This window comes from Canis aureus, chromosome 11, assembly GCF_053574225.1.
Source record: "Canis aureus isolate CA01 chromosome 11, VMU_Caureus_v.1.0, whole genome shotgun sequence".
Classification (NCBI taxonomy): Eukaryota; Metazoa; Chordata; class Mammalia; order Carnivora; family Canidae; genus Canis; species Canis aureus.
This window is the reverse complement of record NC_135621.1, coordinates 29666645-29688226: the sequence shown is the minus strand read 5'-3', so window position 1 is coordinate 29688226 and position 21582 is coordinate 29666645. Positions and strand designations below refer to the sequence as shown.

At 52.2% G+C, this 21582-nt stretch overlaps 1 protein-coding gene across 4 annotated transcripts in view; it reads left to right on the top strand.

Annotated features, from left to right (window-relative positions):
* The first annotated feature begins 1082 nt into the window (after positions 1 to 1082).
* The window catches only part of TRIOBP (TRIO and F-actin binding protein), a 54310-nt gene continuing 33810 nt past the window's right edge, over positions 1083 to 21582 (top strand). For 2 of the 4 annotated variants that reach the window (XM_077914593.1, XM_077914592.1), the window contains exons 1-6: positions 1111 to 1239; positions 5127 to 5272; positions 6831 to 7026; positions 8022 to 8190; positions 12144 to 14940; positions 21093 to 21207. In XM_077914593.1, coding sequence (XP_077770719.1) covers positions 1126 to 1239; positions 5127 to 5272; positions 6831 to 7026; positions 8022 to 8190; positions 12144 to 14940; positions 21093 to 21207 — 3537 coding nt within the window. In that variant the 5' untranslated portion in view covers positions 1111 to 1125. Of the gene's footprint in view, positions 1240 to 5126; positions 5273 to 6830; positions 7027 to 8021; positions 8191 to 12143; positions 14941 to 21092; positions 21208 to 21582 lie in introns of all 4 variants that reach the window. The other 2 variants (XM_077914595.1, XM_077914594.1) reach the window with 2 other exon arrangements.

The following is a 21582-nucleotide window of genomic DNA, read 5'->3' as shown; positions in this document are numbered from 1 at the left end:
TGTGTTCAAGTTAGAGCACCAGAGCTTTTTTTTGGCTAAACTGTGCTGCATACTTAACTGTGGGGCCTTAGGGTGTCCGCCTTTGCCCATAACTTTGTCCTCAACTCTGAAAACACCTACTGGCCTTTTGCTCCACAGTGTTCCCCAAGGAACCTGTGTGAATTGGCGGTATGATGCAGTGCCCCTCACTTCCACCTCCAAGAGGGTGGGGAGGGACACAGACCTGGGTTTGAATCCAGTTCAGCCTAGAGCAAGGGACCTAGAGCAAGGTGTGAATCCTTGGTGAGCCTTGGTTTCAGATGCCTCCTCTGAAATTGGCATTGACTTTATCTACAATGTAGGATAACTGTGAGTCAAGGGCAGTCAACCTTTGGAGTGCATTGAATCACCTAGGATACTTGTTGAAAATGCACAACCCCAGGCCTCACCTCCAAGAGATTCTCACTGGGTGGATCTGGGCAGGGAACTGGGAATATGTTTATTTGTTTATAAAGTAATCTCAATGCCCAACGTGGGGCTCTAAGTCACAACCCTGAAATCTGGAGTCACATGCTCCACTGACTGAGTCAGCCAGGTGCTCCAAAAACATGCATTTTATTTTATTGAAAATTTTATTTATTTATTTGAGGGAGAAAGAGGGAGAGGGAGCATGAGCAGGGGGAGAGGCAGATGGAGCAACAGACTCGCCGTAGAGCAGGAAGCCAGATGCAAGGCAGGCTCCTAGGATCAAGACCTGAGCCCAACGCAGACATTTAGTGCTTAACCGACTGAGCTACCCGGGTGCCCCAGAACATGCATTCTATGAGCAGCTCAGCTGAGTCTAATGCAGCGTCCTTGGAACACACTTCGAGCAACACAGCAGTAATGACTAGAAGTCACATGCCAAATGCTTGGCAGAGTGCCTGGTGTTTAGTAGGTGCTTAATGAGTGTTTACTGAGTGGACATACATGAGCAGATGAATGAATGGATGGATAACTTTGTTTCCTTAGTCCTTATCTGTCTAGGGGCAGCTAAGGCTGGGTTCTGGGTGGGCTGCCAGCCAATTACCTGGTCCTTGCTCCCCACCATTCTTCCCAGGCCCCACCATCGGATCACAGGAACTACTTTGGCTTGACTTGACCAATATGGAGGGGGTGGCTGGGAATGCCCCCTGTGAGTGCTTGGAGGCCAACCTGCTTGCCCAGAGCTGCTGTCAAAACCATTTCCACCCTGGGGAGGCTCACAGAGGAAGGCACCAGGTAGGTTTCCTGGGTGGTTGTGGTGGTGGTTTGGGATGGGCGTGTTCATGAAGGGCTGCACCGGCTGGGCCACTAACTTGTGGCCAAACTCAGATACTGCCCTTCCTCCTGGGCACAGCTGCGGTTCTGCCATCTGTACCATGAGCCGGTGGGACCATGTCATGTTTTCCAAATGCAAGTCATTCTCCTGCTTTATAATTTTTTGCCATAGCCTCATGTAATCCAGAACTTATTTTTATTGTCCTTTAAATAAACACTCTTGGGGCACCTGGGGGTCTCAGCTGGTTAAGTGTCTGCTTTTGGCTGAGGTCATGATCCCTGGGTCTGGGATTGAGCCCCCCAGCCCAGCACTGGGCTCTCTGCTTGGTGAGGAGTTAGCTTCTCTCTCTCCCTCTCCCTCTGCCCCTCCCCCCTGCTCATGCGCTCTCTCTCCCTCGCTCTATCTCAAATAAATAAAACCCCTTTTTAAAACTTACACTAAAACAAAACTTTATATCATCACTACAAATAAGAAACTAGAATCATATCCTTTATATAGAAGGTTAAAATGGAAGAAAGATAAAGAAAAGAATCAGAAATATCATTAAATTCTAACTAGAGAATGTCTCCTGAAAACTCTGGGCCTGAGTCTTGTTGTTCTTCTGTTAAAAAAGAGATTGGCAGGTGTTATGGAGGCATAAAAGGTACCACAGCATTCACTGGAGATTCTCTCCTTGGAGGTATTGAAGGAGTGAAAGGGGAGGGGGGTTTCTCACTTTGCAATCCTCATGGTCTTAGGCCAAGCCCTGCTACGGGTAAACCCAGAGCGCCTGGTACACAAGCAACGAGAAGCACAGGGCTGTGAATCTCCAAGGACCCCTCTAGCCTTGACCCCCACCCCCACCCCATGGGTCTGTCATCCCCAGAGGGTCCTGAGGCTCTTCTTGAGCCTGGCAGCCAGCTCCACTCAGGGCAGGGTGTTAGGCTCCACGGGGTGGCCATTAGGAGGGAGTTAGCCCTTCAGCTTCGGAGCCAGGCAAGCCAGAGTCCCAGTCCTAGGTTTACCATTTACCTGCCGCGTGACCTGTGGTCACTTACCCTCTCTGGCTTCACTCTCCTAATGCGGAAAGTAGGGCATCAGCCTTCTCACTCAGGGCATCTGGCACCGTTTAGTCCAAGGCACATGTGGCTAATTCAATACATGTTATTTCCTCTCTTCCTCCTGGGAGGAAAGTAAACCTGGGAGATTATTTTCTGCATGTCTTGATACCTCCAATAACAGCTCTCTACCCTCAAGCCCCAAGTTCAGGAAACATTCCTGAAAGCCCCTCTAGTCAGTCCCGATGCACATGCCCTCCTGCAGTGAGTGGAGAGATGGCAAGCGTGGAACGGGAGGAGAAACTTGGATCCAGACAGGTCTGAGTTCTAGTGTCAGTCTGGCCACACCGAGGCCAGCTCACATATTCACACATGAACAGGTGCCTAAAATGTGTCAGGCATTATTGCTACCCGGGAATATGCAGAAGTGATCCTAGGTGCCTGGGCAGCCCTCACCCTGAAAGTTTACTCTGGCTCCCTTAGGAGCCTGGGTGCTGGAGTGCTACTCTCAATAAATAAATCTTAAAAAAAAAACAAAAACACTGATGGGCATCTGGGTGACTCAGTTGGTTAAGCATCTGCCTTTAGCTTGGGTTATGATCCTGGGGTCTTGGGATCAAGCCCCATGTGGGGCTCCCTGCTCAGTGGGGAGTCTGCTTCTATCCCTCTGCCTGCCACTCCCCCTGCTTGTGCTCTCTGTCAAATGAATAAATCTATCTTTATTTTGTTTTAAAGATTTTATTCATTTGACAGTGAGAAAGAGCATACACATGTGTGCACACTCTGGGGAAGGGACTGAGGGAGAGGGAGAGAGAGAATCCTAAGCAGACTCCCCCACTGAGCACAGAGCCCAAGGCAGGGCTTGTCATGGAGCTTTTCTCAGGGTTTGATCCCAGGACCCTGAGATCATGACCTGAGCTGAAACCAAGAGTTGGACACTCAACTGACTGAACCACTTAGGCTCCCTTTCAATATATTTATTCTTCACTTATTTAACATTCTGTTGATTTAACACTAATAAAATCCTATTTAATGTTTTTACATTATTTATTATATTGAAGATGTGTAGACCAGGCACTGTTCTAAGCCCTTTACAAATATTAACCCATTTAATTCTCCCAAGTTCCCCAGGAGATGGGTGTTCTTATCATCCTCAGTTTTATAGTTGAGAAAACCAGGCTCAGAGAGGGAAGCCACCAAGCTGAGGTCACCCAGCTGGGAAGTGGAGGTGCCAGGATTGGGCCTGATGTCTGAGGCCAGAGCCCGTGCTGACCCGCCAGGCAGGAAATCAGAGCCAAGGACTGGCTACTGGGCCTGCTCCAATGGGCAGTGGGCAGTGATGGGGGCTGGGGGTGAAAGCATAGAGGCTGTGTCATGACAGGCTGGGGTTCCTGCTTGGGCCCAGCTGAGCTGGACCCCTGGTGGTACCCAACCAGCTACTCCCTCCTCATTCACGTGGCAAGGTCCCCAGGGCGGCCAAGGCGCCAGGCTGGGCTGCGGATCTGACACCTCCCGCTGTCGAGTTCTGATCAGAATCTGGCTCCAGGGCAGGGGGCGAAACCGAACCCACATGGCCGTGCTCTGGCTTGGATGCACAGTGGGCGCCCTGGCCCAGCTCCTTGGCACTGCCCCTGGCCGCTGCCAGGCGGCTTGGAATCCGGGGTCCCTGTGCCCACCCTGCCCTGGGGCCCGGCGGTGGCCTCAGCCCTGAGCGCTGAGCCTCGGGGTCCCCGGGGAGCCCGCGCCCAGCCCCGCTACCCCTCCGCCCTGCCCAGCTCTCAGGTGAGCGCAGGGATCAGGTTCCTGCGGTTTCATGTCCCGCATTGTTCTTGGCTGGGCCCCGGCTTATGAAAGAGTAATGAGGGGCCCCTGCTCGCAGCCGGCCCCTCTAAGGTTTCCGCTGCCTCGGCCGCCGCCACCGCGGCCCAGAGTCGGGGCCTGGGAGGGCGGCAGCGCGGGGGCCTGAGCCGGAGCCCCCCGGGGACGAGGGTGCTGACAGCCGCCAGCCGCCACCGCGCGGGAGCCCGCCGCCCAGGTAACCCGAGAGGAGGCGGGGTGCAGGGTGCCGCGGCCCGCGGCTCCGGGGAGGTGGGGAGGGATGGGGGGGCCTTCCCGGAGGCCAGCCGCCGCCGTTCCCCCCGGGTGAGCCCAGCACCAGCCTTCGCACGCCCAGGTGTGGCCTGGCCGAGGGCGGGGGGAGAGAAGGGCTGGCGGCTGGGGTCCCACCCCCACCGGGGCCTGGACCCTCCAGGCTCCCGGCCCCCTGCCCCCACCCCTGCAGCAGGGCAGATCCCCCAGTCCCCGCTTCCTGGCTCCTCAGACTTCCTCTTTCTCCCTGGACCATTGCCTTCACTCCAGGTGGGCTTGGTCCTTCCTTCTTCCCCTCCCTCCTCCACCTGGCTTTCCAGCTCCAGAACACCCGCTTGGGCCCTTCCGTTGACTTCACATCCTCCAGCACACACACTTGTAGCAATATACTCACATGCATTGATGTGAACGTATGCACTAGTGTATCCCCCGGACTTGCAGACGCATGCATGTGTGCACACCTGCACACCCATGGGCCTATATACACACACATACCTGTACACACGTGTGCAGGTGCACACACCCTGTGCCTCTGCCAGCCCCCAGCCTGGGTCCCAAGAGGCGCTTCCAGCCTGATGGACAGCTCTCCTTGAGAAGCATGAGAACCCCCAGGAGATGCCTGGACACTCTTCCACACTGCCTGGTGGGGGGAGGGGCTGCACAGGGGGTGGGGAACCCCCACGTGGGCCAGGAGCTGCCTCCTCTCTCCAACCCTGCCCCAGGAGCCGGGGAGCCCTCCAAGTGCTGAGGTGCCTTACTGCGACCTGCCACGCCGCCCACCTGCCTCTGAGGACCCTGTCAGCCCCTCAACCTCCAGCTGCCAGTCCGTGCTGGGCCTGGGCCTGGGCCTTGGGCCAGGGCCTGAGAGGTGGGTAGAGCCCCAGGGCTTGGGGGAGGGTTCCCTAGGGAAGGATGCCCTCACCCCTCCCCCCATGCCCCTTCACGATAGCAGGAGTGTCTGTGCTGGCTGTGGGCATGGGTCACATGGTCAGTTCACACAGCCTGGACATAGGCTGGCAGTGGGCATGTTCCTCGGGCTCTAGCTCCGTCTGCTCTGGGGTATGGAGCAGCCGTGCACCCACCCTGCATGGCACATGGCCCCCAGCCCGCTCACATTTCTTGGTTCCCTTGGCACAGCTTTGAAAAATTAAAGAGTCTCAGCACTCAGGGTGCCTGTTAACCACCCACCTACCTGACCGTACACTGCTCTGGCTTTGGGATTCCCTCCACTTCCAGGCCTAAGCTGAACTGAAGTCCCTCTCTGAGGACATGGTGCCTCGGAAGGGCCTAGCTAAGGGTCCAGAAACCTGGGTTCTAGCCTCAGCTCCATTCCTTTTTTTTTTTTTTTCAGCTCCATTCCTGATGAACTAAGGGAACATTATTCCCTCCTTTATGCTTCAGTTTCCGTGTTTATTACTATTATTTTTTAAAGATTTTGTTTATTTATTCATGAGAGACACAGAGAGAGTCAAAGACACAGGCAGAGGGAGAAGCAGGCTCCCTGCAGGGAGCCCGATGTAGGACTCGATCCCAGGACCCTGGGCCCACGAACTGAGCTGAAGGCAGATGCTCAACCACTGAGCCACCCAGGTGCCCCTCCTTGTTTAAAAAATAAGAGGAATTGAACCAAATCAGCTTTGCTTTGGGAACTTGTATTCTTCCCAGGTAGGTATTACTTAAACAAAAAATCCAGCTTTGCCACCAAGTATGTTTCAGAAAGTCTGGGATAAAAAGATTTGAATATCTTCCTTGCAAGATTTGTCAGAACCTTTAGTTTGCTAGCAGGCCTTGTGCTTTTAGGTAAGGAGGTAGAAGTGTGTGATATGTCCCAAACTCACTTGGCCACAGACCTCTTTTTCAGGGCTATCATCTCTTTCCATCTTGTAGGTCGATCTGTGGGTCACTCTTTGGGGATACTGTCATCTATAAGCCTCCTTGGACCTGTGGCTATCCCGACTGGCTTCTCTAAAGCAGGGCTTTCTCTGCTACCCCCTCCATGGCATCCAGACTGGTGACCCTGTCACCACCCCTGGAGCCCTGCTACCTTTTGAAGCCCCCTTCACCCCAGTACAATTCTGTCCTCTTAGTTGTACTGAGCTTGAGGATCCCACTCCTGCTCCAGTGACAGAGGATTGATGCTAGGGCCACAGGCATGGTTCACAACGCAGCTATACCCCCTTCCTTGCTCTGTGACCCTGGCCAGTCCCTTGATCTCTCTGAGCCTCGGTGTCTTCGTCTGTAAAATGGGAATCATTACATTTCAAAGGGAGATTGTTGTAGCTGAATAAGGCAGTCTGTGTGAAGGCCTTGGTGTTAGCTCCCTCCTTTGCTCTAATATGAGGTGTGTGCAGACCTGGGTGGGGGTATTACTCTCTAATTTCTATGACTTTTTGGGGAAGAAGTCATAGGTCTGTGTCTTCTCCCAGGGGCCCATCAGCAGGATCCTCCACAGAGGTCCCCACAGTTGCCCCCAAGAGCAGAAGCCAGGAACCAAAAGCAGTGCCCTATCTGGAGGGTCTGGCCTCCTCTCAGAGTGGCAGCTTCGACGAAGGTCCTGACTCTGGCACCAGCTCCAGCCCTGACTGTGACACCCCTGATGATACTAGCGACTTGTCGTCCGTGGTGAGCTGGGGATGGAAGGCCAGGGGCCAGATCACTCCTCTGTGCCAGCCCTGGGGTCCCACCCACACGGAGAACTGGGCCAAGGTCCTCTGGAGACTTAGCCAGCATCTCTGGCCTCCAGGACCAACCACCTGGGAGGGGCAGGGGTCTCTGCCCAGCCAGCCCAAGGAACTGGGGGCTGACCGTGAAAAGACAGGAGTTTCAGTTGACAGGGAGTAGCAAGTAAATCACCAACAGGGTCGGGCTGCCAAATACTCTCAGGTCACAGAGGGCCTGGATGTCGGGCATGCTGTCCAGAGCAGGGACGGGACTGGTCCTGGGCCCGATCGCACACCACTGAGCTCCATGACTGGCCCTGGTACAGATCTCCTGGTATAAAGGGACAGAGGGGAGGGAGTAGGCTAAAGAGCCTGGGCAAGGGCTGGGGGCCATTTGGCTGGGAGAAGAGAAGACTCTGGAACTTCCCAGGATATTCACCCCTCAGAGGGCTGGAGAGGCAGGCTATTTGTGAGACCTCCAAGGGAAAGTATAGGACTGCAAGTGTGGGCTCAGGAAATGTAGAGACTTTTATGGCCCCATTTTGGGGCAAGGAAACAGGCTGAGAGCAGCAAACCATCTTACCTGAGGCCATGTATCTGGGAAGTGGAGGGGCAAGGCTTTGAACTCACTTCTCCCTGGACTTCTGGGGATGTCTCTGGGGACCGGGGGCTGCTAGGCCAGGGCCTTCCCACCACATGGAGTCCAATTGCCCTGGGTTCAAGTCCCCTCCCACCTAAACCATTTCCCAGCTGCCTGATTTTGGGTGCAGTCACGCCCACCTCAAGGGTTGATTAGCTAATCTAGGTTAACATCTGCAAAGAGCCCAGGGCAGTGCGGAGTATACAGTAGGTGCTCTTTTCGTGTCAGTGCCTTTCCCTTCCTTCTCCCCATCTCATGCTGGGAGCACAGGTCCTAGAGGTTCGGAACATGTTTTCTCTCTTTCCCTTCCCTGGCAGGACTGGGATATTGTTACGAGGCAGGAGGAGGCTCCCAGCTGGGACGAGCTCACCACGATGATCCCGAGGAAACCCCAGGAAGGGCCAAGAGCCGACAGTGCCCGAAGGGCTCCATCTCTCCTTACCCGTTCCCCCGTGGGAGGTGATACCGCAGGCCAGAGAAAGGAAGGTGAGTCCTGCTAGGCCAGGTTGGTCTCTGTGACTACAGGTGTGGTGACAGCCCGGGGCCTGACCAGATCTCACTGGCCATCTGGGTCCCCCAGCACATCTTACTTTGGTGGCCTGAGTAATAACAGTACAGTTCCCACATAATTACGGAGCGGCCTTGGTGTGCCATGCGACCTGCTTTAAGTACATCATCTCACAACTGGTTGGTTAGGATCAGGTTACAATTGATGGAAACCGACTGAACATAAACGGAATGACTCACACTAAGTAAAAAGTTCAGGCGGTTGTGACTTCAGGCATGGCTGGATCCAGATGTTCAAATAGTATCGGACATCTGGTCTCTGCTAAGTTTTCTCCTGCATTGGCTTTGTTCTCAGCCAGACCTTGCCCCGGTCATAGCATGATGAGCAGCAGCAGGACCTGGCTGTCTCCTACCTGTGTATCAGCTCCTAGGGAAGAGGGCACAGTCTTCTCAATATGGTTCTCCTTGGGACCCAGCGTGGGTCACGTGCCCAACCTGGTGATCAGGGATGGAGTCAGGCCTCTGTGCATGCCTCATGGCCTGCGACCAGGGGAGGAGATTGCCCACGGGAAATCAGGAGGATTGTTTGCAGAGAAAGGGAAAGGCCACTGCACAGGCCAAGCGCCCGGATGCTCGTGACACTGGTTAGCATCTCATCGACATGTGAGCCCAGTATGGGTGATGGGAGCATGTGGAGCATAGGAGTCAGGGAAGGGAGGGGAGAGGAGGCTGCTGTGGAGGGCCACCCACCACTGGACCCTCCCTCCAAACCTGTTTTCCTGCAGTCTGCTCCATGTCACCACTATGCTAACAGCTTAGACCTCAAATCTGGTGTTTTCCTGATTTATTTCTTCACCCTTTATATTCAACAGCAGTTCTGGTTAGCACCACCTGCAAAACATACCTCAAGTCTGTCCCTTTCTTGCCATCGGTATAAATACTCCCTGGCCAAGCCACCGCTGCCCCTCGCTGGGATTGTCCCCAGAGCCCCCTCCAAGCCTCTGGTCTCTGCCCAGCCTCTCAGTCCGTTCCCCACAGCAGCTGGAGACACCTTTAAAAACATGAGGGGTTCCTGGAGGGTTCAGTTGGTTATGCGTCCAACTCTTGATTTTGGCTCAGGTCATGATCTCAAGCCCTGTGTGGGGCTCTGTGCTAAGCATGGAGTCTGCTTGAGATTCTCTCTCTCTCTGCCCCTCCCCTTGCTCACATGTTCTCTCTCTCTGTCTCTAAAAAGTCAAACAAAAAACCCCCCATGACTCAGATTTTATCACCACCTTACCCCCACTGCCTTGCCCTATCAGGCCCTGGGGAGAGGGTCTGTAGGAAGAAGTAATATCACAGAACACAGGGAGCCAAGCCTCCCTGGAGCAAGAGTGGCCTAGTAAACAGGTGGGATTTTGTACTAAACACCTGCTTTCTTGCTTCTAACACAGGGCAGTGGAGTGGGAAACCCTCCCTATGTGTGACCTGTTTGTCATTACTGTCCACCTGATGGCAGGCTCCCAAATCATCGGCAGGGGGCCAGGGCCCAGGAGGAATTTGCCAACTCCAAGATGAGATGCTAGGAACTCCTTGACATTCCTCTCTGGGCTCCTCCTAGTTTACAAAGTACGCTCTATGCGGTGGGCTGTGCAGAGCCCAGCTGGCTGAAGGGACAGGACCCGGTGCCCCAGAACATCTGTAGAGCTTGTCCTGTGTGTGCAGTAGTGGGGCTGCTGGAGTGAAGTCAGATCCTGAGTGGGCCAGGCTGAAAGGGATGCTCACGATGGGAGGGCAAGGAAGAAGCCTGGGCTGGGGGCACTGACCCAGCTGTGAGGCCCCGGGAGTGGTGGTGAACGCCATCTCAGCCAGCACCCCTGCTCAAAGGGTAAGAGAGAGCTCAGAGCTGGATGCTGGGGCACAGCATTACTGAGCCCTTTTGGTGTGCTGGGCACTTTCTTCACTCAGCCCAGGAGGCACAGTAGAAAACTAGAAGGTGGGGCCCCTCCCCAGATGGAGCGGGGAGGCCGGTCGGGGGGCAGTCAGAGCCTTACCAGCCATGGGAAATCCTTGGGTTTTCTTCCAAGTGCAGTTGGGAGCTCCTGATGTTTTTGAAATCTTTTATTTTGAAATAATGTCAGATTGATAGCAGAGTTGCAAAGAGTACAGAGCATTTCCTTGTATCCCCCATTCCCCTAATGTTGGCCTCTTTTTTTTAAAGATTTTATTTATTTATTCATGAGAGATGCAGAGAGAGAGGCAGAGACATAGGCAGAGGGAGAAGCAGGCTCCATGCCCTCAGTGCCCCCAATATTAATTTCTTAATTTTGATAGGCATTTGGGATGCCTGGGTAGCTCGGAGGTTGAGCATCTGCCTATGGCTCAGGGCGTGATCCTGGAGTCCGGGGATCGAGTCCCACATCGGGCTCCCTGCATGCAGCCTGCTTCTCCCTCTGTCTATGTCTCTGCCTCTCTCTCTGCGTCTCTCATGAATAAATAAATAAAATCTTTTTTTAAAAAATTAACATTTGTATGCCACCACTATCTAGATTATGGACTTTATTTGGGTTCCCCCGGGTTTCTCCATTGATGTCCCTTTGTGGTCCTATGCTCCTAACCAGGACCCACATGGCTTGTAGACGCCATGTCTCCCAGTCTTCTCCAGTCTATAGCTCTTTGGACCCTCCCTGTAAGCAAGGGTGAACTATCCAGGTTTGCTTTTGGAAAGGATCTCCCTGAATGGGATGATGATCTGGGGCCCACAGCACACATGTTGAGGGCTACTGCAACCATCCAAGGCAAGGGATTCACTTGGCTGATGGGGGAGGGACGGGTAGGGGGTGGGAGGAGGCAGATGAGAGAAACTGGCCCGGGGTTTGGAAGGTCATGGGGCATCAGTTCATCTGGCAACAGCAACGAAAAATTTAAAATCTGCTGTGTGCTTGGTTCTAGTTCCTTGCTAGGTGCGGGAAATTCTGACTTCTGGGACAGCAGCTCAGAAAGCTTGGAGGAGGCAGAGCTTTCCCAGCATGAGGGGGTGGGGGTGTGTCTTAAGCGTGGCCTTTAATGAAAGCAGCCATGGCTCCTTCCAGATGAGGCCACCTTCCCCTTCAGTCCTCTCCTGAAGCACTGGCCCAGGGACACTCACACAGCTACCACATGCTGGATGACCAGGGCCTGCAGGGGCTGGAGGGTGACAGTGAGGCCACGGCAGCCCCTTCACAGGGATGGGAGTTGTAAAGGGGGTCCCTGTTTCAGGCAGTTACATTAATCTCCCAGACCAGGGCTGCTTAGACAGTAATGTGCATGCAAATCACCCAGGAATCTTATTAAAATGTAGATTCGATGAGGGGGTGGTGGGGTGGTGGCCAGAGAATCTGCATTTCTAGCAAACTCCCAGGTGAGGCCTATGCTGCAGGTTCACAAAAGCCTATTCCATGCTCATGGCAGCTCCAACGGGCGCTGCTGGGGCAGGAGCCTCTCTGGGAGTCAGGAATGGGAGCTTTCTAGAGCTATCACACATGAAAGAGCCTCATTAGAAGAGATGGGGGAATTTCTCAGAACCCATCTGCAGGAAGTAGAATAGAGAAAGGGAAATTGCTAGGTAGCTGCTGCTAGACTCGCTTCTCCTCTTCTCGGGTCCCATGGGCTATTGTCAAAATTGCTCTCTACGAATTTGTCCGGGGACTCCCAGTCCCTTCAGGCTCAGAAAACTACCTCCCAGTGACTGAGTCAGGTGGGGTTTCAATTTCAAATTCCCAGCCTCAGCTTGAGAGAGGCCTTTAAGCCTCCTCCAATCAAACTCCTTCCGAGGGGTGGAGTCATTTGGTGCGGACAGTGGGTCCTCTAAGAAGGGGCTGTGGGCTCTGCCTTAATTATCTGTCCCAGGGGACAAAGAGAGGTAGTGTGTGAGACCCCTCCTTTTACCTTGAACCAGCCTCTCCTCTCTCCAGACACCTGCAGTGGGAGCCGAAGTGCTGGACAGCACTGGGCGAAACTCCGGGGAGAAAGTGGGCACTTCTTGGAGCGGCACTGGTCGGCGCTAACCCAGGCTTCCTGTGCGACACCGCAGAGCGGACCTCGAAGTGCCACCCCCCAGGTTTCCTCTCTTCATCATTCTGCCCAAAGGGACGCTGCCCAGACTGCTTCCACACAGTTCAATACCCCCCGAACTTCCTCTCCCACACAAATCGCCCAACGGGACAAGCCCAGAACCTCCTCCATCCAACAAGACATCCCCAGGACCTCTTTCACACAGCGCAACACCCCCAGAGCATCCTCTCCCTCAAGAGTTGCCCAACGGGATAACCCCAGAACTTCCTCCATCCAACGAAACAATCCTCGAGTTTCTTCTCCAACTAGAGCCATCCAACAAGACAACTTCAGAACCTCTTCTATCCAACAGGACAACCCTCAGACTTCTTTTTCCACTTGTACTCCCCAGAGGGACAACCCCAGAACATCATCTCCCAACAGAACCGCCCAGCGGGACAACCCTAGAACATCCTGCACCCAGCGGGACAATCCCAGAGCCTCCTCTCCCAACAGAACCACCCAGTGGGACAACCCTAGATCATCCTCTCCCAACAGAACCGCCCAGCGGGACAACCCTAGAACATCTTGCACCCAGCGGGACAATCCCAGAGCCTCCTCTCCCAACAGAATCACCCAACGGGGCAAGCCTAGAACATCCTGCACCCAGCAGGACAAGCCCAGAGGCTCCTCTCCCAACAGAACCACCCAGCGGGACAACCCTAGAACATCCTGCACCCAGCGGGATAATCTCAGAGCCTCCTCTCCCAACAGAACAACCCAGCGGGACAACCCTAGAACATCCTGCACCCAGCAGGACAATCCCAGAGCCTCCTCTCCCAACAGAACCACCCAGCAGGAAAACCCCAGAACATCTTGTGTCCAGCGGGACAAACCCAGAACCCCCTCTCCCAACAGAACAACCCAGCGGGACAACCCTAGAACATCCTGCACCCAGCAGGACAATCCCAGAGCCTCCTCTCCCAACAGAACCACCCAGCAGGAAAACCCCAGAACATCTTGTGTCCAGCGGGACAAACCCAGAGCCCCCTCTCCCAACAGAACAACCCAGCGGGACAACCCTAGAACATCCTGCACCCAGCAGGACAATCCCAGAGCCTCCTCTCCCAGCAGAACCACCCAGCGGGACAACCCTAGAACATCTTGTGCCCATCGGGACAATCCCAGAGCCTCCTCTCCCAACAGAACCACTCAACGGGAAAATCCCAGAACATCTTGTATTCAACAGAACATCCCCAGAACTCCTTCTACCCAACGAGACAACCCTAAAACCTCTTGTACGCAATGGAATAACCCTAGAACCTCTTACACTCAACGAAACAATCCACAATCTTCCTCTCGGCGCGACAACCCTGGAACTTCCTCCCCTCGATGCTGCACACAACAGGACAATCCTGGCCCATCGTCTCCCCATCGCTCCACTCAGCGGAACAATCCCAGGAATTCTTCTCCCCATCGTACCAACAAAGACATTCCCTGGGCCTCCTTTCCCCTCCGCCCAATCCAGAGTGAAGGTCCCCGAACCTCTTCCCCATCTCGCTCCAAACAAAGTGAGGTTCCCTGGGCTTCCATCACCCTTCGGCCAACCCAAGGTGACAAGCCTCAGACCTCATCTCCCACTAGGCCAGCTCAGCGTGACCCGCCTCTCTCCTCCTCTGGATCTACCCAGCATAACTCACCATCCCGGGCCACTTCCTCATCCCATAACCCGGGCCACCACAGTGCCTCCCGGACTTCTTCACCTCTGTACCTGGCTACCCACGGAGCACCCCAGACCTCTTCTGAACCCTCCCAGCCTGCATGTTCTGTGTGTATTGGGCATCGGGATGCCCCTCGAGCTTCTTCACCTCCTCGCTATTTGCAACATGACCCCTTCCCCTTCTTCCCAGACCCCCATGCATCTGAGAGTGAATTGCCCCACCATACCCCCCCTTATATACCTCCAGCTGTGTGCATTGGTCATCGAGATGCTCCCCGGGCTTCTTCACCCCCCCGCCACACCCAGTTTGACCCCTTCCCCTTCCTCCCAGACACATCAGATGCTGAGACTCAGTCCCCCCAGCATGACCCTCCTCAGTTCCCCCCACCAGTGTGTATTGGGTACCGTGATGCACCCCGGGCTTCCTCCCCACCACGCCAGCCCCCAGAGCCCTCCCTGTTATTCCAGGATCTCCCCAGGGCCAGCACTGAGAGCCTTGTCCCCTCCACAGACTCACTACATGAGCCCCCCCACATCCCCACCCCCGTGTGCATTGGGCACCGTGATGCACCCTCCTTCTCGTCCCCACCACGCCAGGCCCCTGAGCCCTCCCTCTTCTTTCAGGATCCCCCAGGGACTAGTATGGAGAGCTTGGCCCCCTCCACTGACTCTCTGCATGGCTCCCCAATGCTGCTCCCTCAAGTGTGCATCGGATACCGGGATGCACCTCGAGCCACCTCCCCACCCCGCCACCCCCCCAGTGACCTAGCGTTCCTGGCACCCTCACCTCCACCAGGCAGCTCGGGGGGCTCCCGGGGCTCAGCACCCCCTGGGGAGACCAGGCACAACTTGGAGAGGGAGGAGTACACCGTGCTGGCTGACCTGCCCCCACCCAGGAGGCTGGCACAGAGGGAGCCAGGGCCCCAGTGCAGCAACGGGGGCCGCACCCGCAGCCCTGGCCGTGCAGAGGTGGAGCGCCTCTTCGGGCAAGAGCGCAGGTGAGCTCAGGGTGGGGTCAGCCAGGTGGGCTGGGGAGGAGGCTTGGCAGCAGAGCAGGTGGAAGGTTCACAGGCTCGGGTTGGCAGATGGAAAGTGTTCAGAACCCCCCACCCTGCCACTGACTGGTTGTGTGACCTTGGGCAGTCACTTTATCTCTCTTTCCACATTTTAGGAGGTTTTGTTTTGTTTTGTTTTGTTTTGTTTTGACTACCAAGTGATACTGTGCATAGTCTAGCAATTAAGAGCAAAGACCAGGGTCAGGTGGGCTGGGTTCAAATCTTGGGTCAAATCCAGTCCCTAACCTACATGACCTGATACAGTGATTTAACCTATTCAGTCTCAGTTTCCTCATCCATAAAATGGGGAGAACGTTAGTACATTAATTCAAATAAGATCAAACTCTCAAACCCTTTGTGTGATCCAGAATCACAGGTTTATTTTGTTTATTTCCTTCTTAACCTGTGAGAAAAGAAAATACCCATGGTTCTTGTCTGCTTTAACAAAGGAAACTCATGGGTCCCCATGCATTTCAGAAAACAGAGATGTCAGTTTATTAACTTTTTTATTTTTTATTTTTTATTTTTATTTTTTTTAAGATTTTATTTATTTATTCACGAGAGACACACACACAGAGAGGCAGAGACATAGGCAGAGAGAGAAGCAGGCTCCATGCAGGGAGCCCGACGTGGGACTCGATCCCAGGTCTCCAGGATCACGCCCTGGGCCAAAGGCAGGCACTCAACCACTGAGCCACCCAGGCATCCCTATTAACTTTTTTAAAGATTTTAAAAAAGATTTTATTTATTCATGAGAGACACAGAGAAAGAGAGGCAGAAACATAGGCAGAGGGAGAAGCAGGCTCCATGCAGGGACCCCGACGTGGGACTTGATCCCAGGATCCCAGGATCACACCCTGAGCTGAAGATAGACGCTCAACTGCTGAGCCGCCCAGACATCCCTATTTTTTTTTTTTTAAGAATTTTATTTACTGGGGGATCCCTGGGTGGCACAGTGGTTTGGCGCCTACCTTTGGCCTGGGGCGCGATCCTGGAGACCCCGGATCGAATCCCACGTCGGGCTCCCTGCATGGAGCCTGCTTCTCCCTCTGCCTGTGTCTCTGCCTCTCTGTCTCTTTCTGTGTGACTATCATGAATAAATAAATAAAATCTTAAAAAAAAAAAAAAGAATTTTATTTACTTATTCATGAGAGACAGAGACACAGGCAGAGGGAGAAGCAAGCTCCCTGTGGGGAGCCCGATGTGGGACTCCATCCCAGGACCCCAAGCTCATGACCTGAGCCAAAGGCAGATGCTCAACCACTGAGCCACCCAGGTGCCCCCAGAGATGTCAGTTTAAAATGAATGGCTAAAGCCACATATCTTAAATAAGAGAACTCACAGAATTACAATTTTTTTTATTTTTTTATTTATTTTTTAAAGATTTCATTTCAACACGAAACATTTTTGCTTTCTCCAGTTTTCTGTTAATGGCGAAAGAATGGAAGCGAATAAAGTTTTACTGATTTTTGAGACTCTAAAAAAAAAAAAAAAGATTTCATTTCTTTATTCATGAGAGACACAGAGAAAGAGAGAGGCAGAGACACAGGCAGAGGGAGAAGTAGGCTCCATGCAGGGAGCCTGACGTGGGACTCGATCCCAGGTCCCCAGGATCACGCCCTGGGCTGAAGGCAGCACTAAACTGCTGAGCCACCGGGGCTGCCCAAATTACAAATTTTTTAGAGGTTAAGTGTCACTTTCCTGGGATAGGGCGACAATGCCCCAAATCCACGTATTCTGCGAGTCCCCTTGGTGCTCAAGCAGTGCTGCGCAGGTGGTTTATGAACCAGGGCATCTGCTTTGGCACAGCTGTGGGGAGGGAAAACATTTCCTCCCAATCTGGCTGAGATTTCTTTCTGCAGCAGTGCCAGCCTCAGGATTTTCAAGGATCAGGGCTGGAATTCTATAAGTTAAGGTCAAGAGAAGCAAAGAAAAAAAAGTAGGTCTGAAAGTCTCAAAATTTGCAGTGTACAATTCAATGCATTACAGTGTATTTACTGAGACGACCTAATTTTAGAGCCTTTCCATCACCCTGGGACCGGGTAATGTTTTGCATTCCAGAATTCTTTGTTTTCCTTTAGGCAATATTTTCTCTGAGATTTGAATCTCCTTGAGAAAGCTTATCTCTCTTATTCTTCACATTTCCTTCTCTAGTAAGTTTTATCCATTTACTACCCAGGTGACAACCTCTGTGGTCTCCATCATTAGTGTAATTCTTTTTTTTGCCCTTAAAAAAACGCACACACATGCATTTTCATGTTTTTTTATTTTTATTTTTTAATTTTTATTTATTTATGATAGTCACAGAGAGAGAGAGAGAGAGAGAGGCAGAGACACAGGCAGAGGGAGAAGCAGGCTCCATGCACCGGGAGCCCGACGTGGGATTCGATCCCAGGTCTCCAGGATTGCGCCCCGGGCCAAAGGCAGGCGCTAAACCGCTGCGCCACCCAGGGTTCCCTTCATGTTTTTTTAGAGCAGTTTTAGGTTCACAGTAAAATTGAGTGGGAAGTACGGAGATTTTCCGTTCAGCCCTTGTCCCCCTACCCACTTGCACGGCCCACCCGCTACCACAGCCCCCATCAGAGTGGAGCACCTGTTACAAACCATGAACCTACACTGACATGACATTATCACTCACAGTCCATGGTTTACATCAGGTTCACTTTTGACAGTGTACATTCTATGAATTTGGACAAATGTATAATGGCACGTAACCACCGTTATGATATCATGCAGAGTTGTTTAACTGCCCTAAACTGTCCCCTCCCCTGTCTTTGGCCTTTCTATGATTACTATTTTTATTTGAGTATCAATTTGCAGACTTTTGATTTTTATATGATAACTCCACAGGGACTCTAATTTAAACCAGAGTTCCAGTTTCAGTTTCTCCTCCTCCTCCTCCTTCTTCTTTTTCTTCTTTTCCTTCTTCCTTCTTCTCCTCCTCCTCCTTCTTCTTCTTCTTCTTCTCCTCCTCCTCCTCCCCCCACTCCTCCTCCTCCTTCTTTTGTTTTTCCTTATGGGGATAACTTTGAGAGAGATAAAGGGTTTGTAATAGAAATCAGGAATATGTTTATACTTTTATTAACCATTTAATTATTTTTACACAGATACTTCTATTCATTTCTTTTGCTCTCTTTGACGTTGTTTACCTTTTTAAAGCTTTATTGCAGGATAACTGATAGAAAATTGCATACATTTAATGTATACATTTTGGCCAAGTAGACTATTTATTTTTTAATCAAGGTTTTATAACTATTGAGTACTTGAGGTTTTTTTCTCTTATATGACATTTTTCGTAATAGAAAAGCACTTGTCCTCTGAAGATGAAATTTTAAGACCTATTTAAGTATCTGTAAGGGGACAGACAAAGTTATCAGTGGATGGCTAGAGGGCTATGCTTTTATTTTCTCCCATATATTCATTCAACCTGTATTTATTGAGCATCTACTCTATCCAAGCATTGTCTATGTGGGCCTGGGAAATTTCTCTTAAAAGGGCTTTCACATTAAAGCACTGGGCATTTTGGCTTGATAGGTTCATATTTCTCTCCTAGATGCCTTGGGAATCCCTTATCTTAGCATCATATAGACATTTTGCAATCTCTTGAATTTAGAAGAGAGCTTTCATGGAATTTGCTAGGATTGATGGCTTTAAAAAAAAAAGATTTTATTTGTTCATGAGAGACACAGAGAGAGGCAGAGGCACAGGCAGAGGGAGAAGCAGGCTCCCCATGACGAGCCCGATGCAGGACTCGATCCCAGGACCCTGGGATCATGCCCTGAGCCAAAGGCAGACGCTCAACCACTGAGCCACCCAGGCATCCCTGACTTGATGGCTTTTGTCCTTAAATACTCTCTGGAAGTAGAGTAGAGCCCATCTAAGCTTCCAAACGAAACATGCTTCCTTTGTCTTCTTTAGTGCAGCCACACCAACACTGAGGAACAGGTGGCCCAAGGGGACACTACTGGTTCAGCATCACAAAGGCTGGGTCTCTGTTGGTGTCTTGGAATCTTCTTGAGTCCTTTCCTCCTATTCTCGATTCCACATGGGGGAAACTTCTCAAAAGAGATGATTGTTTAGCAAGCTGGAGTTTATATGGGAAGTGCTTCCATTAGAAAGAGCACACATTCTCCTGTCCACCTGCACCATGTATTTTTCACTGTTACCCTCCTTAATCTAGTCACATTTGGGGGCTTTCACTTCATGGTGCCTCCAACACTTGGTTCTAGGGAAAACTCACTCTGAGGCCTCAGATCTCACAGAGCAAGGAATCCCCCATCGTCTCAGATAGATTAAAAATGGAAGCTGATTGGGCAGCTCTCAAACTCAGAAACCCTAACTCCCAGGGTAGAGAACTTTGGTTTCCTGTGAGTCTACTGCTCAGAATTGCTAAAAACTCAACTTACTTTATGGGTCCAATTTTTTTAAACATTTATTTATTTGAGAGAGAGAGAGAGAGAGAGAAAATGAGCAGGGGGAGGGGCAGAGGGAGAGGGAGAAGCAGACTCCCCACTCAGTAGGTAGCCAGACGTGGGATCAATCCCAAGGCCTCAAGATCATGACCTGAACCGAAGGCAGACACTTAACTGACTGAGCCACCTCGGCATCCCACGGGTCTGATTCTAATGACATTGGTAAAAGCTATACGACAACAGCAACAGACCTCAAACTCATAATTTTTTTACTCTCCAAATCCTCTGTGGAGTTTCAGCATATTTCCCAAGCAGGAGGCGGGCTGAAGGCAGAGCACAGGTCTGGCTGAGCAGAGATCCCTCTTCCTTCCCTTTTGGCTGGCTCAGTGGAAGCTGGGCACCTGGTCATCTCTTTCAGGCTTCTCTCAGTTCAGTTCAGCCTTTAGAGACCCAGCTTCCTATGTCAATTTAGGTGAAGTCAGACTTGTTGAAATAAACGTCCAGTGGAGTAGTTGGGTCTTAGGTTTTTTTTTGTTTTGTTTTTTGTTTTAGATTTTATTTATTTATTCATGAGAGACACAGAGAGAGAGGCAGAGACATAGGCAGAGGGAGAAGCAGGCTCCCTGTGGGGATCTGGATTTGGGACTTGATCCCAGGACTCCAGATCACACCCTGAGCCTTGAGCCAAAAGCAGATGTTCAACCGCTGAGCCACCCAGGCGTCCCTGGGTCTTGGGTTTTGATGCCCTTACACACAGGATGGGAGAGGCGTGCCCAGATACTGTTTGGTTCCTACCTCTCAACAGAGATATTGAATTAAATATTAATTAACAACCACAGCTTCCCATTATAAAGCAAGACAATGAACTGGAACTAGAGACTTTTTATAGCTTAGAGGTTATCTTTGTTAGATGTGGCAACAATGCTTGAAGTCCAGGTGTCTTAGAAGTGACATTGGTGTGGACAGTTTATGTTGGCTTTTCGGAATTGTAGAGGATGTTTTTCCTCCCTCTGATCTTGCTAAGAGCTCTTTTACCAACAGCTAGGTAGGCCTGAAGTGTGCAAGGTTAAGTGCCAGAACCCTCTTAGTTACGGAAGGGGAGGGAAGACGGGCCTGGGAAATCCCAAACTCCCCATGTGGACAGGAAAAGGGTAGAAAGAATGGGATAATGAGGGCACATGACACTGCATCTCTCCTCCCCACCTCATGGGTTGCGTGAGACAAAGTGGGATGGGCAAGTGCTTGGCACCTGGAACACAGGAAGTGCTCAATAAATGTTTGCTGTTACAATCATGTGTGCACAGTGCCTGGTACACAGTAGGTGCTCAATAAATCTTAATTCCCACAAGGACCAGTCTAACCATTGCCTAGGGGTGAGTGGTGGGCTGCACGTGGGGTGGTGGTAGTACCGAGTGAGACAGGAAACAGTCAAGGCCAAGGCTAAGCCTCCCACCTGTGCTTACTCTTTTTCTCATTTCATCACCCGCCCGAGGTAGGTAGATTAGAGTGGTTGACCATCCTCATTTTTCAGAACGGGAAATTGAGAACCTGAGAGGATCATCCCTCACTCAGGGCCCTTCAACGAGCTCATGGCTCCCGTTGGGGGCGGGAGTAGAGGAGCCGGGATGCTGGGAGTGGGACAGTCCCAAGGGCCCTCAGAGGGGCGGCTGCATTTGCTCATAGGAAGTCCGAGGCACCAGGGACCTTCCAGGCCCGGGACGAGGGGCGGTCGCAGCGGCCCAGCCAAGGTCAGAGCCAACTTCTCCGAAGACAGTCCAGCCCTGCCCTCAGCAGGGAGGTGAGCACTGCCAGTCTGCCCTGGGCCCCTGCAGCCCCAAGAGGTGGCCCACGGCTTCTCCCCTCCCCCAGGTGCCAGGCAGGGGGCTTGGGAAGGGAGGTCCTTTATGAAAGGGTCAGAGTCCCAATCTTGGGCATTCAGATTCCCCCTCTCCCAAAGAGCCAGCAGCTCTTGGAAGCATTGAGAAGTCCCCCAGATTAGTCCTTTGAAGATGGCCCTTCCATGTTGTTGCCTTCCTTCATTCAGGTAGCACCTGCTACCTTGGAAAGTTTTCAGGGAAGCCCCGGATGCATCATTCTGGCTTTAAGGGCTACCTCTGTCAGGGTGGTGATTTGTATTTTTAAAGAAACTCCGAGAGCAGGGCCCGACCCCAGT